The sequence below is a fragment of the Rutilus rutilus genome (genome assembly GCF_951802725.1).
Source record: "Rutilus rutilus genome assembly, chromosome: 7".
In the NCBI taxonomy this organism is placed as follows: domain Eukaryota; kingdom Metazoa; phylum Chordata; class Actinopteri; order Cypriniformes; family Leuciscidae; genus Rutilus; species Rutilus rutilus.
In genome coordinates this window covers 1,155,001-1,170,000 of record NC_140221.1, presented here as the reverse complement: position 1 = coordinate 1,170,000, position 15,000 = coordinate 1,155,001, and the positions used below count along the sequence as shown (strand labels likewise).

The window sequence follows — 15,000 nt, the reverse complement described above, 5'->3', positions numbered from 1 at the left end:
ACTTTGTTATAGTGAACTTCAAAAGTATAATAATGTACAGTTGTGTCAGTTGTTTACCACCAAATTTCCGTCAGGAGCCAATGGCGAGTTGCATCATTGCCAATCAGTGTTAATGATGAGGACTTGCTTCTATACATCTTCTGAACCAATCCCACCCAGAGGCGGCCTTACCTATGTTTCACCCGTTTCAATTGAAACAGGCCCCGCCCTCCAAGGGGGGCCCCCAACAGACCAGCAAAATCCCATTCATTTTCTCCGTAGAATATTGATTTTCAGCCATAATGAGCTACGAGGTTGTGAAACGAAAGTTTCTGCTCATCAACCTTGTTATTTGCGATCTTCTGGAGAAATACTACACTACCCATAATTCTAAGCAAAACACTGACGTCTCTGATTGGTCGAACTCGAGTCGCGCCGCGGTTACCATGGCGACGTTTACCGCCCCCGCGAACGGTGATCTGAAGTAAATTTAATACCGGTAGTTTGTGTTTATACTTTGCCTTTTTTGCCTTAAGGTTAAAACGTTTTTTTGTTTTTTTTTTGCAGGAAAATAATTTGAATAGGAAATGAAACGTACATATGCCAGTGGTGCTGAAAAAATAATGATATCAGACAACAAAAGAAAAGCTTTATTCAGTCTTCCAAAAGTTACCTCTTTCTTTGGTCCAGCATCATCCACGGATTAATAAACCGTACCCACGAGTTTCTATTCCGCGCTCTCAGACTTGTAAACCGTCTTTTTCTGCTCTATTATGTTTATGTTTTATGTGGGTAGGGCCCCATATTAGTTATTGAAACGGGCCCCCAGATGCTTAAGGCCGCCCCTGATCCCACCATCCATAAACGTGTTCTTCACAAAGCCTGTTCATATGTTAGCATGTTATCTGGTCCATAAACTCAAAGATATGCAAATAGTTCTTCTGTAAGAGAACCGTTCAGAGGACACATTTCCATATTGGTTTAATATGGAACGTTTCACTTCGTCAGTGTCTTCAGCTTAAAATGAGCTGTCAGTCCCTCAATGAACTTCACACTGCGGCTGAAGATCGGAGAAACTTCAGACAGGTAAGAGATGATGATAATAATAATAATAATGACACTTCTGGAAGGTTTCTCTACTGATGAAAACTTCATAAATGCAACAGCTGGTTTAAGACAATTCATATTCAGTGAGACTTATTGGTTAAGCTGTATTAAAACTACCAAATAAGGTCACTGAATAATTCTTCTGTAGAGCTGCTTTATGGTTGAAACTGAAATCATAATGATATTTGAAATGACAGATTCCTGAAACTGAAGAAGCTTTTGACACTGTCGCTGCTTTCCTCTGTGAAGCTGTTTTGTATAAAGTGCTATGATCATGACTTGTTCGAATCTTGGCGAATCTCAAAACTATCACAATCTCTATACATAATTAGATCCTGGCTGCATATGTCACATAGTTGCCATAGGGATTTAAGATAAACAAGATTGTTTATCTTGGTGTATGGTTATATTTTGTGCATCATAATTATACACCATAAATATACACCTCATAAATATCAAATATTGCTAAAAAGTCATTGTATAGAAGATTTTTGTGCTTAATTTTTTCATATTTCAAACAAATGTATTTTTCTCAAATTGGATTGAATGCAACCGCAACTCAGCCACGAAGTGGTAGGCTTGTAAAATCACAGAGCGGGGTCAGTGCATACTGACCCGCACAGTGCACAGAAGTCGGCAACTTTCTGCAGTCAACAGCTACAGACCTCCAAACTTCGTGTGGCCTTCAGATTATCTCAAGAACAGTGCGTAGAGCTTCATGGAATAGGTTTCCATGGCCGAGCAGCTGCATCCAAGCCTTACATCACCAAGTGCAATGTAAAGCGTGGGATGCAGTGATGTAAAGCGTGGAATGCAGTGATGTAAAGTGTCGGATGTAGTGGTGTAAAGCTTGGGATGCAGTGATGTAAAGTGTGGGATGTAGTGGTGTAAAGCTTGGGATGCAGTGGTGTAAAGCGTGGGATGCAGTGGTGTAAAGAGTCGGATGCAGTGGTGTAAAGCGTGGGATGCAGTGGGGTAAAGAGTCGGATGCAGTAATGTGAAGCGTGGGATGCAGTGGGGTAAATTGTGGATGCAGTGGGGTAAAGCGTGGGATGCAGTGGTGTAAAGAGTCGGATGCAGTGGTGTAAAGCGTGGGATGCAGTGGGGTAAAGAGTCGGATGCAGTGGTGTAAAGCGTGGGATGCAGTGGGGTAAATTGTGGGATGCAGTGGGGTAAAGCGTGGGATGCAGTGGTGTAAAGCGTGGGATGCAGTGGTGTAAAGCGTGGGAAGCAGTGGTGTAAAGCGTGGGATGCAGTGGGGTAAAGCGTGGGATGCAGTGGGGTAAAGCGTGGGATGCAGTGGTGTAAAGCGTGGGATGCAGTGGTGTAAAGCGAGGGAAGCAGTGGTGTAAAGCGTGGGACGCAGTGGGGTAAAGCGTGGGAAGCAGTGGTGTAAAGCGTGGGAAGCAGTGGTGTAAAGCGTGGGAAGCAGTGGTGTAAATTGTGGGATGCAGTGGGGTAAAGCGTGGGATGAGTGGGGTAAAGCGAGGGAAGCAGTGGTGTAAAGCGTGGGAAGCAGTGGTGTAAAGCGTGGGATGCAGTGGGGTAAAGCGTGGGATGCAGTGGTGTAAAGCGTGGGATGCAGTGGTGTAAAGCGAGGGAAGCAGTGGTGTAAAGCGTGGGAAGCAGTGGTGTAAAGCGTGGGAAGCAGTGGTGTAAAGCGTGGGAAGCAGTGGTGTAAAGCGAGGGAAGCAGTGGGGTAAAGCGTGGGACGCAGTGGGGTAAAGCGTGGGATGCAGTGGTGTAAAGCGTGGGATGCAGTGGGGTAAAGCGAGGGAAGCAGTGGTGTAAAGCGTGGGAAGCAGTGGTGTAAAGCGTGGGAAGCAGTGGTGTAAAGCGTGGGAAGCAGTGGTGTAAAGCGTGGGAAGCAGTGGTGTAAAGCGTGGGAAGCAGTGGGGTAAAGCGTGGGATGCAGTGGGGTAAAGCGTGGGATGCAGTGGGGTAAAGCGAGGGAAGCAGTGGTGTAAAGCGTGGGAAGCAGTGGTGTAAAGCGTGGGATGCAGTGGTGTAAAGCGTGGGAAGCAGTGGTGTAAAGCGTGGGGTGCAGTGGTGTAAAGCGTGGGATGCAGTGGGGTAAAGCGAGGGAAGCAGTGGTGTAAAGAGTCGGATGCAGTGGTGTAAAGCGTGGGATGCAGTGGTGTAAAGCGTGGGATGCAGTGGGGTAAAGCGAGGGAAGCAGTGGTGTAAAGAGTCGGATGCAGTGGTGTAAAGCGTGGGATGCAGTGGGGTAAAGAGTCGGATGCAGTAATGTGAAGCGTGGGATGCAGTGGGGTAAATTGTGGGATGCAGTGGGGTAAAGCGTGGGATGCAGTGGTGTAAAGCGTGGGATGCAGTGGTGTAAAGCGTGGGAAGCAGTGGTGTAAAGTGTGGGAAGCAGTGGTGTAAATTGTGGGATGCAGTGGGGTAAAGCGTGGGATGAGTGGGGTAAAGCGAGGGAAGCAGTGGTGTAAAGCGTGGGAAGCAGTGGTGTAAAGCGTGGGATGCAGTGGGGTAAAGCGTGGGATGCAGTGGTGTAAAGCGAGGGAAGCAGTGGTGTAAAGCGTGGGAAGCAGTGGTGTAAAGCGTGGGAAGCAGTGGTGTAAAGCGAGGGAAGCAGTGGGGTAAAGCGTGGGATGCAGTGGTGTAAAGCGTGGGATGCAGTGGGGTAAAGCGAGGGAAGCAGTGGTGTAAAGCGTGGGAAGCAGTGGTGTAAAGCGTGGGAAGCAGTGGTGTAAAGCGTGGGAAGCAGTGGTGTAAAGCGTGGGAAGCAGTGGTGTAAAGCGTGGGAAGCAGTGGGGTAAAGCGTGGGATGCAGTGGGGTAAAGCGTGGGATGCAGTGGGGTAAAGCGAGGGAAGCAGTGGTGTAAAGCGTGGGAAGCAGTGGTGTAAAGCGTGGGATGCAGTGGTGTAAAGCGTGGGAAGCAGTGGTGTAAAGCGTGGGGTGCAGTGGTGTAAAGCGTGGGATGCAGTGGGGTAAAGCGAGGGAAGCAGTGGTGTAAAGAGTCGGATGCAGTGGTGTAAAGCGTGGGATGCAGTGGTGTAAAGCGTGGGATGCAGTGGGGTAAAGCGAGGGAAGCAGTGGTGTAAAGAGTCGGATGCAGTGGTGTAAAGCGTGGGATGCAGTGGGGTAAAGAGTCGGATGCAGTAATGTGAAGCGTGGGATGCAGTGGGGTAAATTGTGGGATGCAGTGGGGTAAAGCGTGGGATGCAGTGGTGTAAAGCGTGGGATGCAGTGGTGTAAAGCGTGGGAAGCAGTGGTGTAAAGCGTGGGAAGCAGTGGTGTAAATTGTGGGATGCAGTGGGGTAAAGCGTGGGATGAGTGGGGTAAAGCGAGGGAAGCAGTGGTGTAAAGCGTGGGAAGCAGTGGTGTAAAGCGTGGGATGCAGTGGGGTAAAGCGTGGGATGCAGTGGTGTAAAGCGAGGGAAGCAGTGGTGTAAAGCGTGGGAAGCAGTGGTGTAAAGCGTGGGAAGCAGTGGTGTAAAGCGTGGGAAGCAGTGGTGTAAAGCGTGGGAAGCAGTGGTGTAAAGCGAGGGAAGCAGTGGGGTAAAGCGTGGGACGCAGTGGGGTAAAGCGTGGGATGCAGTGGGGTAAAGCGAGGGAAGCAGTGGTGTAAAGCGTGGGAAGCAGTGGGGTAAAGCGTGGGATGCAGTGGGGTAAAGCGTGGGATGCAGTGGTGTAAAGCGTGGGATGCAGTGGTGTAAAGCGAGGGAAGCAGTGGTGTAAAGCGTGGGATGCAGTGGTGTAAAGCGTGGGATGCAGTGGTGTAAAGCGTGGGATGCAGTGGTGTAAAGCATGGGATGCAGTGGTGTAAAGCGTGGGATGCAGTGGTGTAAAGCGTGGGATGCAGTGGTGTAAAGCGTGGGAAGCAGTGGTGTAAAGCGAGGGAAGCAGTGGTGTAAAGCGTGGGACGCACTGGACTCTAGAGCAGTGGAGACATGTTCTCTGGAGTGACGAATCACGCTTCTCTGTCTGACAATCCGATGGACAAGTCTGGGTGTGGCGGTTGCCAGGAGAATGGTCTTGCCTGACTGCATTGTGCCAAGTGTAAAGTTTGGTGGAGGGGGGATCATGGTGTGGGGTTGTTTTTCAGGGGTTGGCCTCTTAGTTCCAGTGAAAGGAACTCTAAATGCATTTTGGACATTTTGGACAATTTCATGCTCCCAACTTTGTGGGAACAGTTTGGGGATGTTCCTGTTCCAGCATGACTCCGCATCAGTGCACAAAGCAAGGTCCATAAAGACATGGATGAGGAATTTGGTGTGGAGGAACTGGACTGGCCTGCCCAGAGTCCTGGCCTCAACCCGATAGAACAGCTTAGAGATGAATTAGAGCGGAGACTGTGAGCTTCTCGTCCAGCATCAGTGCCTGACCTCACAAATGCGCTTCTAGAAGAATGGTCAAAAATTTCCATTAACACACTCCTAAGCCTTGTGGAAAGCCTTCCCAGAAGAGTTGAAGCTGTTTATAGCTGCAAAAGGTGGGCCAACTCCATATTAAACAATACGGATTAAGAATGGGATGTCATTAAAGTTCATGTGCATGTAAAGGCAGGCGTCCCAAAACTTTTGGTAATATGGTGTAGTGTCGGCCCAGATCCGGCCCACATCTGGTACACATGGATTCCACACAGCCCAGATGTGGGCCGACGCTATGTTGCTGTCTGGGAAAGTCAAAGCTGTTTCAGTGCCGTTTGAATGAGGAGCAGAAAAGCACAAAGCAAGAGTTTGATTGATCACTGTTTGTGTGTTTCAGGGGTGACGCAGAGAGGACGATGGAAATCACAGAGCTGTTCAGATACATCAACTCCTCTCTTCCTCTCAGTCACCAGCCGCTGAACGCCTCTCCGGTCGAGCAGACCGCCTACGCTAGATGTGCACACATGCCCACCGTCATCATCTTCTACCTGGTGCTGCAGTTCATCAACATGTTCCTGGGCATCCCGGCCAACATCATGGTTCTGTGGCTCATCCGTAAGAATAAGGGAGACTCGTCCACCTCAGACATCTTCATCGTCCAACTGGCCCTGCTGGACACTTTCTTCGGCCTCATTCCTCCGCTGGAACTGGCCAACATCGTGTATCTGACCTCCAGCAGCACCTGGTACGTCCTGCGCTTCTTCTACGGCGTCAAAGACTCGTCGCCGCTCTTCTTGTCCTGCATCTGTCTGGACCGATACATGGCCGTCTGCCATCCCATCACCTTCACCAAACTCAAAGACAAGCGACATCGCTCGGTGTGCGCCGGCGCCGTGTGGCTCGTCATCTTAGTCTACGCCTCAGCAAAGTGTGCAGGAAACATCCCTCACTTTGAGAAAGCCTTCACCGTCATGAATGTGGCGGCGTTTGCGTTCATGCTGTTCTGTAACATCTCTATTCTCTGGGCCCTGAGACAGTCGGCTCCAGGCCGAGACGAGAGGCATCCCGTCAAGGAAAAGGCCTTTAAAACGGTCATCATCATCTTGGCCATCATTGTGTTCAACTACTTCCCGCCGGTGGCTCTCTTCCCATTTCAAGAGTATTTCTCCTCGGAGGTCTTCCGCTGTTATATCCACTACATCGCCTTTGGCTTCGTGAACGTGAGTTGCAGCATCCAGCCGGTTCTGTATCTGGCGCGGGAGAAGCTTCACAATATCCCGTCGTGCTGCTCGAAAAACACAGACTCTGCGGATGATCCTGTGTTCACCGTCAGCCATTGAGTTGCTGTTATTGGAGTATTTCACTGATCAGATGCACTGAACTACTGTAATAATGCAGGTCTGTGCGTTCTGTGTATGGAAAACAATGTGTACTGTTATTATATAACAGCCATTAGACTCGTTCTGCAGCTGTTTTATGCTTAAGCATGTTGGTTGTGAGGAATGCGTTGAATTTACATGAAAACAAGCTGCTGATGTGTGCATATTATGTGCATTGAAACATGTTGCTATGAGCATATTTATTTGCATATTTATATCAGTTTGTTACTAAAGCACAGTAATGATGTGTCACGTCAGCCTCATGAGCTCTTCATTTATTTATGTCTGTAATTCTGGATTAACTTGCTGCTTGCATACATTGTATGAGACAAGATGCCTGTTTTAAATAATAAAACATTTAGTGTATATTTCACAACATTGCACCACAGTGTGTTGGGCGCATTACAACGCAATAGATAATCAGATTACTTTTTTCAAGTAGCTAGTAAAGTAACGCATTAGTTTTAGAAGAAATGTGAGCAAGCACTTACTGATCTCACACGCAAAAACAAAACAGATTCCAGTATTACTCAAAGTAAATATAATATAATGCAATATTTAAATATATTAAGTTACACAAATGTAGTTTGTGTTTAATCACACTTTATTAAGCAATGTATTTGCTGCTGACCTTTGATGATCCACTTCAACCATACTAATAAGGAAAAATTACTTTAGATAAACATCACGTGTGTTTAATTCTTTACTTTTTTTATTGCTGAACTAAGAGTGTTGAACTTTCCCCTCAGCTGAAAGGGTTTTTCTTTCACTGCGCTCTCTAATCTAACAGGCGTAAATTTGCATTTGCTTCAGCCTGAGGCTAATAATTAATTTTACTTTTGGTGTGAAAGGGACTTCACATTAGCCAAAAATACAGTGCAACTATACAAACACCGCACACATAATGCAAGGTCCTTTGTTGCGGACTGCTTTGAAATGATATGTTTCATGAAAAGTGCTATACAAATATATACAAATGTGAATTATGTGTGTAGAGATTGAACTAATATATATATATATATATATATATATATATATATATATATATATATATATATATAGTGGGGAGAACAAGTATTTGATACACTGCCGATTTTGCTGGTTTTCCTACTTACAAAGCATGTAGAGGTCTGTAATTTTTATCATAGGTACACTTCAAGTGTGAGAGACGGAATATAAAATAAAAATCCAGAAAATCACATTGTATGATTTTTAAATAATTAATTAGCATTTTATTGCATGACATAAGTATTTGATCACCTACCAACCAGTAAGAATTCCGGCTCTCACAGACCTGTTAGTGTTTCTTTAAGAAGCCCTCCTGTTCTCCACTCATGACCTGTATTAACTGCACCTGTTTGAACTCATTACCAGTATAAAAGACTTGTCCATACACTCAAATCAAACAGACTCCAACCCCTCCACAATGGCCAAGACCAGAGAGCTGCGTAAGGACATCAGGGATCAAATTGTAATCCGCCATGGAACAAGCGCGCCTGCTCTTAAAGGCAATGTGAGATGACGCTCTGATTGGTTTATTTGACGTTACGTCCAAACCACACCTATGAGTAATGAAGCTACTTCAGACCAACACTTTTTAGATTTGCGTCGGGAGATCCGCCTACAAAAGTTACTCGCATTTCGCGTTTGATACTTGCGTTTCAGATCGTTAAAATAGGGCCCAAAATATGATTTAATAAAAGTTAAAAAAAAATAAAAAAAATAACACACCCATGTTCACATTTATAAGAAAAATATTTTTGCATATATGCCATTTTCATAAACGTGCAAATGGTTGCACATGCAACAAGTACTGCTCACACAAATTCAGTAAGATGAACATTTAAAATCTTAACCATATTGTAAAACATTTGTGTCCATTTTCTCTAAACACTTTAAATGAACTTAAATTGTCTATATTTTAAAGCGTCACATTATGCATCTACATTTTGCTCAATTTGTTTAATGAATTTGAAAAAAAAAAATACTTAAGGTCACCCACTTTACATAAATCCTACTGGCCCACTTTAAGACATTCAGCCAAAGTGGGTCAGTAATATATAAACTCCTTACAAGAAAACCAACACATTCGATTCTTTGCATTTGATTCCCTGTTAACTTTAGCAACAAACCAGGAACAGTCACAATATGTGTGAGAAACCTTATAATTTAGAAAATAAAATCTTATGTTAGAGGGTTTTCTACCTTTAACAATAAGGGTGTCCTCCCTTGAGATGAGCCACACCCTCCAGTGTCATATTGCATCAACCAAAACCATTTTATCATTTAAAGAAATAGTGTATCTTTAATTAAAGGCCATTGTCATGCTCTTAAAGTGTTAACCCACTGAGCACAGTAAATCAAACTAAATGGCCCACTTTACCCAATTCACCCTACATTTATTTTTAAGGGTGCATTTACTATTGGAAGCTATGGCCAAAAAGCCTCTGAAAAGACCAAGAAAAAACATGGGAATGTTCAGGTTATGAAATATACTTTAATGTAGGACACATACAAAGAATACACAAGGAAGTTTGTATCCTACTTGAATCTGCCCTTCCACCATATCCGACTCCCTCATCTTTGACTCTCAGTCCCTTCTTCCTTTTGTCTTGGGAAGCGGTTCAGTCGTCTGCCACAGACTTGGAGTAGTAATACCAATCACACAGCAAGCAATTCTCTGTCCAGCATTCCCACTGAGTTTACTCTCCTCATCTGAACCCATTCCCAGATCATCCTCCTTCTCATGAACCACCACCGCACGTCCCAGTATGGAATAAGGCCCAAAGAGCTTGGCGTCTGGAAGCCTCAGGAACTGCCTTATAACGCCTTGCTCGGAAGCAAAGTTGCCCAGGTCTCCAGGATGATGAGGGTGGTCAACGCCGTGTGGATTATAATGAGGACCAACAGTGATGCTGCCTTGACTGAGGTCTCCATACTGAAGGATGTGCATGGCGCGCTCTTGACGATCCGTGGCAGGAAAACCACTGAGGTTGATTTGCACTTCTAAATCTCCATTGGGGAAGAGCTGCTTGAAGAGGATTTGCCCAAAGATCTTTGGCTGGCAAGGTGGCAAATTGGGGATGGGAGTTACTTCACAAGTGGCATAGATGGTGTTGTTGAACTCCGGCTGTGGAGCTTCGGCAAGCAAACAAACTGGACTTTTGGAGAACTCTGCTCCTTGTATATGCAGCACCAGCAATATCAGAGGGAATATTAGCATGATTTTCTCCATGTTGATCTTTAAAGCCTACAATGAAGAGTGGATTCAGTGAAATCATGCCGTTTGGTTTGAGAATGTAATATTTTTGATAGAATAAAAAGGTCAAAGCTTTGAGAATGGAAGTTGCATTAGGTAAAATAGCACAACCAGATTAGTTTGCAACGGAAAACCATGTAAGAACCCAGACAGCAACATAGTGTCGGCCCAGATCCGGCCCACATCTGGGCCGTGTGCGGTCCACACGTACCGGATCTGGGCCGACACCATGTTGCTGTCTGGAAAACTGTATAATTTTTGAATTGCTATGTACCCTTGTGAAAAAAAGTGTGCTTATTGGTATTGGATGTGTACCTGTAGTATCTTGAAAGTACAATAATAATAATAATAATAATAAATAAAAAAAAACCTGTAGGTCCACTTGCAGATAATAACAAAGATGAATTATAAAAAGCCACTTAAGTGTACACGTTCATAAGTGTCACACCTGCCAGCTGAAGTGCCTATGATGCCACCAGAGGGCTTGTATACACACAAACATTAACAAACCAATGACGTACAGGTGGATGTAATCACACTAAAATGAGTCCAGGCAAAGGTTTATGGAAATGGAAAAGGTCTAGGGAGAAGTGCCCTCTGGTGGCCATCATAGTGCTTCTGCTGGCAGGAGTGACAGCAAGTATATGTACACTTTAAAAAGTAATGTCAAACTAAGAGTTTTACTTTAAAGTACATTATGTTTTTTGTTGTGCTTTAAAGAAGCACACTTAATTTGATCTGTTGTAGCCTACATGTTATTCAATATTAAATATAAAAGTTCATATTTTCTTAAAATGTACAAAATTGCAACTTCATGTTTTATTGCATGTATATTTTTAAATGCATTACATAAGTTTAAATAGAAATTATATTAAAATATATTTTAGTTGACCATAACTGCACAGTAAATATCAGTACATTCAGCAGTGCACTTTAACCATATTTCAAAGTAATTATGAAATGGATTACAAATATGTACTTCTGTCAAACAAAGGACTGTTTAATATACATTTAAAATATGCAATTAAGTCTGAAAACATTACATTCTTGCAAATAAGTGTGTTTTTTATAGGTTTATTTTCAATAATATGTACTCCTCTTTTTAAAGCATGCTTTCTCACAAGGACAGGTAAAATAAAAGACAATATCTATACTTTTGCTTAAACTAACTTTTTTTAGTTGTACTAAATCAAGTCAGTTTTGCAAGAATGGAGAAAAAAGAACAAGCCTAAAACAGCAAAGGTGCATTACCGTATAGCTGAAATGTTGTCCTAAATCCATACGGAGTCTGAATATTGCAGTCGCAAGAATACCACACCGCTTAATCCGTGTGCCGTCCTGAACTGGGGTTGAGCGAATGTTCCTTTGCAGTCACACTTTTGGCTGCTCTTTTAGGATCTACAAGTTAACCATGATAGTCTGTTAGTCAATAATTAAGTTCACCTGTGTTTCATTTAGCTCCCTTTGTTTGCCTGTGTATATATAGCACTCAGTTTATTCAGTTCTTTGTCTTGCATTGCACAATGTGTTCTCCAGTGTAGATTCGCTTCATTGTTTTGTGTTTATTAAAAGAAGTTCTGCTACAGATTCCTCTCCTCTTCATTTGGTAACTCAACTGTGACTCAGTTAGTGTTCAATTACACGTGAATTTCATGCTTGACATCACTTCTTAGAGCAGATATTCATCTCACATAAGTTGTTATTTTTCAAGAAACCATTTCTACAGACTCTGTCCCAAACCTGACAAGCCTATATTTCACATGGAATTGGACTGTTATTTAATTGTCTTTGCAGGTAGAAGTAAAAATGTCTGGGGGAATGATTATTATATGGCATCGAAGTTAAAATCCCCTTTTAGTAGAGTGAATGCACTCACTACGTTGGACGATACTGATTGGCTGCCACGAAATGGCAGGTTTCTCCTAATATGGCAGGGCTTCCGGCTGTCAACGGCAGCTACTTCCTGCTGCCAGCTGCCGATTTTGTCGCTGAACCCCTACTGGAGAAACATTTTGAGATCAAGCACTCCAGACACATTTTCTCAGGTAAAGTGGGCCAGCTGGTCGCGTAAGTTGAGCCATCCTTGATTTCTCAAAAATGATCTTGTATCTTAATTAAAAACACATGGTTTATTAACCCATATTATCAAACAAATATATTCCAAAGCATATTTAACAAACCCAAAAGCATATAGATATGCTATGATGAGTAATATTCATCAGCTCACTCAATGCATGTGTAAAATTCAAAACAACTGATAGAACATGTTATGTTCACATTAAATGGGATGAAATCTGAATATCAGAATATTCAGAAATCTGAATATGGATGAAAATTAACTCTACAACATTAAAAATGGAATTACTGCAAATTAAATAGGCTACTATTAACATACAGTATGTAGCCTACATATGCAATTTTACTATGGCTATTTTATATATGTTATTATAAACTAAAATCTTCATATATCCAGAGCATGTATGTATGTGATGTGATAATAATATATTGACTTATTGGTAAAGTAACAATCCCACTCATGATACAGGGCAATATTTGTCATTACTGTATACGGGGTGTCCTGGCACACTGTCTCTCATTTAGGCTTTAAATGAGGTTAAAACTGGAATTACACACACATTTTCAGTTATTTATCAGTTATGTTTATTAAGCTAGCAGTGATATAAGCAGCATGGCAGCCATATAGCGATGCATGCGATTCCCACATGTCTGTGTCAGCCGAACCCCTTTGACCTCAGAGAAGCGGCTGATAGTGAGGAGGTTGTGGATGGATTAATGCTGTAATCTCCGGAGTGTCTCCTGATGTCTTCTTCCGTTCACACTGGATCCTCATGCATGCGCTTCTCACGCTCGCGAGGCGTGATGTTCTCGTCTCATTTGCATGCAGATCTAAACTCTTGCACGCGTCGCCCACTGTGTCACTGTGAATAAACTGCACATCTTTTCCAAACACGGGTTTGTGCGCCATCTGTTCCCCGCTGTAAATCACGCTGTTGATGCGAGCCTCTGCCGGACTGCAGCCAAACGCGTGTCCTCCGCCTCTAAATCACTCGCGGAAATTCATGGCTTTATGTATATTAATGCAGAAATATGCTTATATGCAGAAAAATCCAGTGAACTTGTGACTCACAGAATGAGTTCATTTAAAGACTGAATAAAACACTATCAATATTTACAGATATACTGACGAGGATTTTTTGGAATTTATGATTCGTGTGAAACAGTTCAGCGTGAATGTCGTCATTTACTCGTTCTAAACCCGGAAATACAGAGAAACTTCATGCAACTCTTTTCCACAAGAACAGCTTCAAGTTCTCAGAACTTTCAAAATGTTTATTTTTTTATGTTTTTTATGTTAGACAAACATCCAAGCAAACATGTCAGGAACCCTGTCCTTCCTCGTGAATGTCCTGATATTGTGTCTGTGTGTCTCAGACTCAGAGAGAGAGTGTGTATCCTCCTGATGATCATCTAATCCACACAAACCCTTCAGGATAGATTAATTCTAACACACACACACACACACACACACACACACACACACACACAGCCTGAGTTTCTGATTCAGAATATGCAAACAGGAATATATCATCATTTCATATGAAAATAAAGTCATTTCAATTAAATTAAATCAATCAACATGGTTTATTGATGTTGATGTTTTGTGTGTGTGTGTGTGTGTGTGTGTGTGTGTGTGTGTGTGTGTGTGTGTGTGAGCGTGTGTGTGTGTGTCTGTGAGTGTGTGTGTGTGTGTGTGTGTGTGTGTGTGTGTGTGTGTGTGTGTGTGTGTGAGCATGTCTGTGAGAGAGTGAGTGTGTGTGTGTGTGTGTGTGTGTGTGTGTGTGTGTGTGTGTGTGTGTGTGTCTGTGAGCGTGTGTCTGTGAGCGTGTGTCTGCGAGCGTATGTGTGTATGAGTGAGTGTGTGTGTGTGTGTCTGTGAGTGTGTGTGTGTGTGTGTGTGTGTGTGTGTGTGTGTGAGCGTGTGTCTGCGAGCGTGTGTGTGTATGAGTGAGTGTGAGTGAGTGTGTGTGTGTGTGTGTGTGTGTGTGTGTGTGTGTGTGTGTGTGTGTGTGTGTCTGTGAGTGAGTGGTGTGTGTGAGCATGTGTCTGTGAGTGTGTGTCTGTGAGTGTGTGTCTGTGAGCGTGTGTCTGTGTGTGTGTGTGTGTGTGTGTGTGTGTGTGTGTGTGTGTGTGTGTGAGCATGTCTGTGAGAGTGAGTGTGTGTGTGTGTGTGTGTGTGTGTGTGTGTGTGTGTGTGTGTGTGTGTGTGTCTGTGTCGGTGAGTGTGTATGAGTGAGTGTGTGTGTGTGTGTGTGTGTGTGTGTGTGTGTGTGTGTGTGTGTGTGTGTGTGTGTGTGTGTGTGTGTGTGTGTGTGTGTGTGTGTGTGCGCGTCTCCAGAATATACGAAGCGCTCCTTCATTTTACACTGGAAATGCTTTAATTAAACTTCTTTTAATTAAAGTCCCCTTTGTTGTGATTAGCCTCTGGTAATTGATTCAGTCTGTCTCTGCTGGAGGATTGGACTTCTACTTAGTTAATGAATTAATTGATCAACCTTCAGTGTACTTTGGGTTGGTAAGAGGATTTTGACATTTCACAGCTTTAATCTGGCGCTGGTGAAAATGAAGGATTTTAGAGCCTCTGAGAGTGTGTGTGTTGATGGAAATATCATGGAAATCAGAGAAATTGACCACAAACTGCGAAGAGTTTATTATTGTTATAGTTGAAAAATGCCTGTTATAAAAAGAAATGCTTTAAATGTCTGTTTTTCAGGGTTTAATCTTTCACAATTATGTCAGATAAAGTGCTTTCAAGAGATAAGAACAGCTGGAAATAATATTTAGTCTTGTTTTCCAGCACAAATATCTAAACATTATTAAATCAAGATACTTTTACTGGAGAAGTAAAATGACGTAAGATAA

The 15,000-nt window shown here is 43.3% G+C and overlaps 2 protein-coding genes across 2 annotated transcripts; one reads left to right on the top strand and one right to left on the bottom strand.

The window, feature by feature from the left end:
• Positions 1-5,837: 5,837 nt before the first annotated feature.
• Positions 5,838-6,761, top strand: LOC311292937 (uracil nucleotide/cysteinyl leukotriene receptor-like; the record flags this gene model as incomplete). The annotated part of the gene is made up of 1 exon (XM_084412771.1): positions 5,838-6,761. One exon carries the CDS (start codon positions 5,838-5,840, stop codon positions 6,759-6,761), a length of 924 nt encoding a protein of 307 aa, XP_084268897.1.
• A 2,517-nt stretch (positions 6,762-9,278) lies between these two features.
• On the bottom strand, positions 9,279-11,446 carry LOC311294351 (extracellular superoxide dismutase [Cu-Zn]-like). Its single transcript, XM_084415176.1, has 2 exons — positions 11,311-11,446; positions 9,279-10,050 (listed from the first exon to the last, which is right to left on the bottom strand). Exons 1-2 carry the CDS (start codon positions 11,338-11,340, stop codon positions 9,391-9,393), a joined length of 690 nt encoding a protein of 229 aa, XP_084271302.1. The 5' UTR covers positions 11,341-11,446; the 3' UTR covers positions 9,279-9,390.
• Between the last annotated feature and the right edge of the window lie 3,554 nt (positions 11,447-15,000).